Below are 7,909 nucleotides of genomic sequence, written 5' to 3'. Positions count from 1 at the left end.
ACATAGGCCAATGAAGCAGCAGCCATGGAAGTACACGCATGGCCCCACCCAGACCCAGATTCAACCCAAAAAAAAGGAGAATCAGAGTACTGTAGCGCCAAAGTGTCAGCAGAGTGCTGTAACCCTTTTCCCGGTGAAGAAAAGCAGAGAACCGTTGCGGCCTTGAATGCCCCTCCCAACGACGTTCCACAACAGAGTGCGCCCGTGTTTTCTGAGATCTAACTTTCAATACGAACTCTTGCCACGGCTGGTCTCGTTTTATATGCTCAAACTTAGATCGCGAGATGCGCGGGCACACTACATCGTGAAATGGAGGGAGTACTCCGTTTCATCCACACTCCGCAGTCTCACCAGTAGCAATCATCAACTCCCCTCCCCTCTCCTCTTTCTGAAAGAAAAAATCAAAATGATAATGGTGGACTCCATCCATGTGTTGTAGCCAAGCCAAAGCCAAAGCCAAATGGCAAGCTCGAGATTCGCCATGGAGCAGCAGATTTCAACACCAAACCAAACTGTTTCGTGGCGGGCTGCCACCCATGATTTCTTCTCCGGTTTACTCCAAACTTTGGATTATCCATCCATTATTGCTAATGCTAGTATCTACTCCCTCCGTTCTAAATTACTCGTCACTAATGCTAGTAAGACTGCGCACTGCTCACTTGGGGTGAGCACGGGCAGCGTCACGCCATCAGGTTGTCCCACAGTCCTACTAGTACTGTACCACAAAACTTTCTACTGATCCAGGCAGTAATAATACTAATAAAATCGATCAGGCGCCAGCCAGATTTGCAGAGGCCACGCTGATTGATGCTTCGCATGCACCACAAATATGTTGTTTAGCAGCAGCAGGAGGAGTGGGAAGACAAGTTGACGGAGGCAGGCATCAGAAAGTTACAAATACGCAGAGGCCTGATGAAGATACAGCAGCGGCAGCACTGTTTTCTTACCGCCACAAGTACCACCGACGCAGGCCATTTATTACTACGACATGGGAGAGCAGAGCAGGCGGCGCAAGTTGCGCGACGCACGACAGCGCTCCAACTTGCCCTAGAAACAAGGGCCTGTGCGCTGCGCACTGTGGAGGCTGCTGGCATGCGGCAGAGGCAGGTTGGTCACTTGGGTCAGGCAGGCAGGCAGGAGGAGGAAGACGATGGCACACAAACACCCCAGCCTTTTGGCCCCCCTTCTTCCTCCAGGTCCACCACACCCCACAGTAATAAGTAAACCTCCTCACTGCACAGCAATGGAGATGATGCCATGCATGCCATGTGGAGATGGATCATGGGATTCATGGCCTCCATGGGGCCGCAGCCACTGCCTGACATGTGGGCCCTGCTGACACACCCACATGCACCTACAGTGCTACTACTAGTCCACACATGAATGACCAGGTATGGATATGGGTCACATGGAGTAATATAAGCTGGGATTGCACAGAACACCACACCAGGGATCAAATGCATGTTTGACGCCGCGGTTCCAGCTTCAGTCAAAAAAAGTACCATCCATTGGCAACTTTGATACTCTACTCTAAAACTAACTCAAGATCAAGAGATTCCTCCCATCTCATGTGGTTTTGATTTTCTGGGAACCCCCAAATATGCCGATATCGCAGCGGCGGCGGCGATGACGAGGCGCTTGTCTGTCGGGCTCATTAGCCCTAACATGCCAAATGGCCAATCACCATTGGCCTTGCTGCTGCTAAGACAGTTAGTTTTGCTCTAGTGGGGTGGTTCCAAGTAAACAAATGGTGCTCTGAGCAGTGAGCATAGATGAATCACAGTTGACATGGATCCTAACAAAACAAGATTACAGTGCCTTGTGAGCTGTGCTGGGCTGCTTCTTTTGATGCCCTATGGATCAGATCATGGCTTCTACTGACTTATATCCTATTGGACCACACAAAATCAGGCGATATGTTACTGTCTTTTGTACTACTGCATTTGTTTTCTACATCTTGAATGAGATCATAACTCTAATTCAAGCAACACCATCAGCTTACTACAGGAGGACAAAATAAAATTACTGACTTGTGTAGTATTAACGAAGGAAAAGATGATGATGATAACCTTCAACACTGGCATGGTTCATTTGTCAAAACGGCAAACAATCAGCTAATTACAGCATGCAGCACCCCTATATCAGGAAAAGGCACACATTTGGCATCGCATTTTCCGCGGTAACACGGTAAATAGAGCAGTGTTACAGCAGAGCAAGTATCATCACGCGAACAGAAAACGCTACAGAGTTGGGGAGAGGCAAAAATCAACAGTTAGGGGCGGAGGTACCTCACTAGGTGCTGTTAGTCAAAATCTACAAGGGCCTCCTCAAGCAGGTCCTCCAGAACCACCGTGCAGACCATGGCGCAGACCTCAAACGTCTCCAGCCGAGTCGTGTCGGCGGTGGCGGTGGCGGTCTCCACCACCTCCCTCTTGAGGATCATCTCCAGAAGAAGGTTCCTCTCGATGACTTCACCGGGTGGATACTTGTCGAGTATCGACCAGTTCCTTATGACCCGCCAAATTTCATCGGCCGCGGAGTTACAGGAGGAATCATCATCGTGATCTTTGCGTTGCGAACGACATGTCCGACCCCATGGGTAAGCGGACAATTCCGCTGTCCAAGTGAGCTTCGTGAGCGCCTCGTTGATGGCATCAAAGAGAAGCCTCTCTTTCGACCGCCTTTCCCTCGACTTGATCTCCACTGCTTGGTGATCCGACAACTTCTCAAGCAACTTCAGGTCAAGAGGGCTGGCTAATACGCAACTTTTTCTATCCATGCCAGCTGAGGAGACTAGCTTCTGGATAATCGTCAACGAGTCTTGGTCGTCATCAGCCTTGGAGAAAAGCCTTGCTAGTCTCAAAGAATTTGGCGACATGACTTCCGATGGGGGCTCTTCCCATGACAAGGATCTTGAAAATGATCCGATAAGTGGAGACCTGGACACGATTTCTGCAGAGACACAATGATGAATGCCATTACACAACGATACTCTTTCAGTTAATAGTTTGATGAGATTGGTTAACAGCTCACGTGGGGATGCGGTGATGAAATTTTCAGTTGAGTACAGTAGCCTCCTATTATTATCACAGAGAAACGGTCCATCCGGGTCCAGTACGGACACAGGGCTTGGTTGGTCTTGAGACTCGCCGAAGAATCCTGGGACACCAAGACTTGGCAAAGGAGAAACACCCTAACAGAACAGAGCAAAAATTTAGTAATTTAACTTGGCCAAAGAAGTACGAATAACACCTGTAATAAGAAATCTACAGGTCTGTAAAAAGAAAAGGTACGGCAATAGCTGTAATAAGATAACTTTTTGGGCAATTACCTTGGCAGGGATGCTGGCCACATTATTAGTGTGACAAGAACTAGCCATGAGTCTTTGCAGAGCATCGTCGTCAGCATCAAGCAAAGTAGTTTTATGTGGATTCTCCAGTGTAAAATGGCTAGATCCTTCACTGCCATCACTAATAGCCACGGCACCTCCATTCTTGAGTGTATTATTAGCAGACAAAACTCCAGGTGGACCTAACTTCTCCCTAGCAGATTTCTTGTTTTTAGAGAACAGGCTGGAAACTCTTCCCCTAAATGATGATGACTTCCTACTTTTTTCATTGTCAGCTTCCTGAGAACCAACTGTAACCCTGTTCGACTCCCTGCCTCCATAAGACAAAGAAACTGGAAGAGACCGAGACCTTGGCAAACATGAGAAAGGATCTGCGGTATCCAGCTCAGGCGATCTGCTCTCTAATGTTATTTCCCCACACTCCTGATCCTTTTTCCCTTCAGGGATTGTGAGCATCTCACCTAGTGTGCCCACACTTCTACGTGCTCCCGTTTCTTCCTCGCCACTAACAGTTGACGATACCACCGACCATCTCTCCAAAATCCGCCTTTTGGCTTCCTTGACCACCGACGGTTCACGTCGGTTGGACGCCTGGCTGGAGCATGATGCAGAGTAAGGGCTTTCACTCCTGCTCAGGAAATCCCAGGAACGGCCGGACGTGGGAGTACCAAACTCCAGATCCTCACTTATTTCACCGGACACTTCTTTAGCGGTTTCAACCTCTGACTTACTAAAGGAGCTATTTTCATTGTAAGTATCATGGTATTCATAAGAGAGCGAACTATCTTCATCCTGGCTCTCTTTTAAGCGCATCCTCATCTGCCAAGTGATCTCCTTGGCCAGCCTTCTCGAGGATACTGTTTCATCAACTGCCATCACACTATCGTCTTCACTATCTGCCTCTGTTGATGATTCTAGCGAGGACACTGGGATCGTATCTTCATGAGACTTTGGAAACCCTGGCTTTAGTACCACAATTCTTGTTGGTTCGGACAGAGTTGAATTTGCCGGGTTGACATTTAAGCTCTGGTGGCGCCAGCCTCTGTTGCCTTCAGCTTCATTTCCCTCTGAATATAGATGCCTCCCGACATGAATGTTGCCCTTTCTCTTCACTGATTCTGATGGCTTCAGTATGGTTATCTGCTTTATTTCTGAAGGTGGTGCAACAGGTTCGAACCCATAATGGTTGTTTGATAACAGCGGAGTTGGCTCATCAAGGAACTTCAGGAACAAGTCTTTATTTGAGCTCAGAAACTGCAGCGCTTCCTGGAACTCCTTTGAATGGAGAAGCTTCTCGTCCGTGGCCAGACGTTTTGCTTCAGCAAACTTTTCCCGAACAAGGGACATTCTCCTCTCAGAGGAAGGATCCTTTCCTTGGTGTCTGTTGTTGCTGCTATCGATCTTCGAAGGCTGATCACGTAAACTGCTCCATGTCTCCTCATGCCGTGATCCTGCCTTCTGGTTCTGGTGGCATTTGCTTTCCTTCTTTGGCTTCACATTTCGGCCGTCGTCTTCCTTACTGAACCTTCTTCCTGATACCAAATCAGATTGGTGGGCGGCTGGAGCGTCGTTTAGGCCCATCAATCTGGCAACAACATTGAGGGGCTCGTCGTCGGGCGCCCCTTCTCGCCACATGTCCTGCTCCATGAGCATCTTGACGGGCGACACGCCAGATCGGTTGGTGGGTGAGTTTGATCTTTTCGTTGGAGAGCTCCTTCTTTGCTGACTGTCTCTCTGCAGTAAAAAAATAAAGAGAACAGATATCAGTTAACAAAGCTCAAGTTCAACTCATTTATACAGTTCAAAACAAAAGGAGCATGAAGCATTGGCATCATCACATACATGTTTATCCTCCATGTGACTCGGGAACTGATTACCCGCCATCTTGAGACCACCGCTGCGGTCCTTACCAGCCGGAGAAACTGCAAGGCACACCGGTAAATCGCATCAGAGATCGCCGAGAAGGAGAATGCCGGCGCATAACAGGAAGCAGAAAAGCAGCAGAAAATGTAGTAGTAGTACAAGAGAAGGGCGAGGAGCGGCATCATACCGTCGCGGTGCGCCTTGTCGGTGAGCATCTTGGTGGCGACGACGCCGTTGCTGAGGTCGAACATGTTGATGACCCTGCCGAGGCAGCCGGGGAAGGGCGCCAGCACCTGCAGCTCCTGCTTCTTCTTCTGCTTCCTATCCTGAGCCCCCTTCATCTGCACGGAGGACGGCATTTAACAACCACGGCCTTCAATGCGGGAGCCGGTAGGTATAGGTACGCACAAGGAAAGATTGTTTTTCAAAATCTGAAGCAGGGCACCGGATGAACAGCAGCTAGGTTTGGTTTTGAAATCCAAAATGTTTTGAATCGTGTGTGCGTGCGTGCGTGTGTGTGTGTGTGTGTGTGTGTGTGTGTGTGTGTGTGCAGGTGATGGGGGGTAGGGAGAGCGCCGGACGGGACAAGCCCCCGAGAACGGAACAAAAAGCGGTTTGGCGTCGACGACGAGGAGGGAGGGGGGGGATGGTGGTGGTGGTGGTCACTCACGTGAGGCGCGCTCCCCCACCTCGGAGCCACTGGAGCTCATCATGGCTGATTTCGCAGCCGGAAAAGCTCGGGCGCGGAAAAGGAGACGGGGATGGGGGCGCGAATGTGCGCGTACAGCGGCCTTTCTTGTCGTCCTGCCCCGCTCGGGCGGGAGGAGGAAATCTTATCTCGGCGCGCTCCGGTGATCTCCCACCCAATGCGGCGACGGGCCCTCGCGGGTGCCGGAAGCAACCGCACGCCGCGAAAGGCGGCGGATTCCCTGCCCGGAACGGGGGGCGCGATCGAATCCGCGCGAAAGGGATGGCGGCGTGGGCGGCAAAGGCCTTGCCGCGTGAAGCTGCGGCGGCAACCGCGAGAGCGACGGCGGCGCGCGGATCGATGGGGAAAGTCGAGCCCCCAGCCCAAAGCGACCGCGAGGGGAATCACCGGCGGTACGGCGGTGAAAGATGGATAAAAATAAGTGATGGGATCAGGCTAAAAATAGTGGATTGATTGGTTAAAAGGGGCGGCGGGAATCTCGTGATTGGGAACCTGGTCGGCGAGGAACGGCCAAGGAGAAGCGCCGCCGGGCCGGCGACGCGGTGGCCTGCAGGGCTCTGCACTTCCTCCCCCCTCTGGTTTTATTATTACTGGTGGTGTTGTTATTCTCTGCCCCGTGCACGCCTGGAGGAAGAGGACGCGGGAGGTCAAGTCGGGGTCGGCAATGGCGACGGGCCCCATGGATCGGCGGAGGTTGTGGCAATTATGATAGCATTCATTCATGGAGTGGTGCCGCGGGCGGCAGGACGCAGGACGTCGCACGGGGCGCCCGGCGTGAATTTTTCTTGACTTTTTTGGATGGATTTACCTACGGAAAGGAGAGAGAGATTGGATTGATCGAGGGGAGGGCGGCTCGGCCTGGAAAGGCGCCGCTTTTGGGGAAGAGGAAAGCGACGGGGGCGAGCGAAAGGAATGAGAAGGGACGAACGGTCACCTCGCCGACCCCCCCGAAACGGCAAAGTGAGGCGCCCGCCCGGAGAGAATGAGGAGGCGGCGAGGGGAGGGAATGGTGGACGTACCTGCGGTGACGCCGGTGGGCGGACCGCCTGTCAGACGCTGCCGGACGCGCGGATCTCCCCGCCAGCGGCCGTGGCCCGACGCCGGCCCTGACGCCGCCGCGGCGGCCGGCGAGAGCGGCGGTGCGGGGCCGCCGATCCGTGGCCGGCCGTGCCAAGGGTGAGATGCGCAGCCCCCCTCAGGAGCGGAGACCGTAGCCGGCAGAGCAGCCGCGCAACACCGCCGCCGCCGCCGCCGCGCCCAGGAGGCCCGGCCAGGAAGCAAGCGATCGGTGGAGGCTCGGCCGCGACTCAGGCGAGCGTGCTGGAGGAGAAGAGTGGAGGTGCCGTGTCTGTAGCAGCTAGGAGTGTTGCAGTAGTACCCGGCAATGGCCGCAATGGCGCTGAGGGAGGGGAGTGGGAAGTGGAGCTGGAGCGGGGGTTAGCGAGCGAGGGAGACGGGAGGAGGGCAGAGTGTGGCGCAGAGCACGTGAAGGCTCATTAATGGGCCGCGTTCCGTTCCGTTCCAGCCTACCGCACCGGTAATCGATCCACCCACCGGTCGCGATTAGCAATAGTAGCGCTCGGTTGCGCTTGCTTGTCAAATCCGTCAGTCGCGCTCACGCCACACGTGCCTCCCTTTCTCCTCGGCTTTATTTAATTAATCAATCATCACTTGAGCTGGGGAGGTGAGCCAAGACGCACGGATGTCTGCGTTTCCTCAGCCCGTGTGCCCATGTGCGCCCCTCTTGGACGGTGACCGGATGAATCGCGACGGATTTTGTGTTTATCCACTAACTCTGCTTTTGTTAACCTACCCGCAACCTACTGTTCCTACCATACCAATGCCATTAAATCCTCCGCACGAGCACCAGAAGATTTAACGGCATCTGCTCCAATCCATCACGTAGAGGATCCATCTGACCTTCTCCTAGCTGCAACATGTATAAGATCAACGACTGTAGGGGCCGGGTGGGTGCTTGCAGCTGCTCG

General features: G+C 52.9%; 1 protein-coding gene across 4 annotated transcripts; it reads right to left on the bottom strand.

Annotated features, from left to right (window-relative positions):
* Positions 1–2,065: 2,065 nt before the first annotated feature.
* LOC123139843 (uncharacterized) lies at positions 2,066–7,399 on the bottom strand. Of its 4 annotated transcripts, none has more exons than XM_044559539.1 (6): positions 6,941–7,399; positions 5,400–5,553; positions 5,192–5,271; positions 3,332–5,083; positions 3,034–3,193; positions 2,066–2,952 (listed from the first exon to the last, which is right to left on the bottom strand). In XM_044559539.1, the coding sequence occupies exons 2-6, from the start codon at positions 5,551–5,553 to the stop codon at positions 2,303–2,305; spliced, it is 2,796 nt and encodes a 931-aa protein (XP_044415474.1). In that variant the 5' UTR covers positions 6,941–7,399; the 3' UTR covers positions 2,066–2,302. The 4 variants fall into 4 exon arrangements, with proteins under 4 accessions (XP_044415474.1, XP_044415473.1, XP_044415475.1 ...); XM_044559538.1 differs by lacking the exon at positions 6,941–7,399 and adding an exon at positions 6,414–6,685; XM_044559540.1 differs by lacking the exon at positions 6,941–7,399 and adding an exon at positions 5,883–6,369.
* Positions 7,400–7,909: the final 510 nt, after the last annotated feature.

Source organism: Triticum aestivum, chromosome 6B (genome assembly GCF_018294505.1).
Source record: "Triticum aestivum cultivar Chinese Spring chromosome 6B, IWGSC CS RefSeq v2.1, whole genome shotgun sequence".
Classification (NCBI taxonomy): domain Eukaryota; kingdom Viridiplantae; phylum Streptophyta; class Magnoliopsida; order Poales; family Poaceae; genus Triticum; species Triticum aestivum.
The sequence above is the reverse complement of the archived record's forward strand: the minus strand, read 5'-3'. Positions and strand labels throughout refer to the sequence as shown.

Excerpts from the sequence above, each read along its gene's own strand:
- LOC123139843 (XM_044559538.1), bottom strand. The coding sequence starts at position 6,644 with ATGAATGAATGCTATCATAATTGCCACAACCTCCGCCGATCCATGGGG. Across the intron at positions 3,194-3,331 it reads TGGCCAGCATCCCTGCCAAG|GGTGTTTCTCCTTTGCCAAG; the intron begins GTAATTGCCCAA and ends CTGTTCTGTTAG. Across the intron at positions 2,953-3,033 it reads TTTCATCACCGCATCCCCAC|AAATCGTGTCCAGGTCTCCA; the intron begins GTGAGCTGTTAA and ends GTGTCTCTGCAG.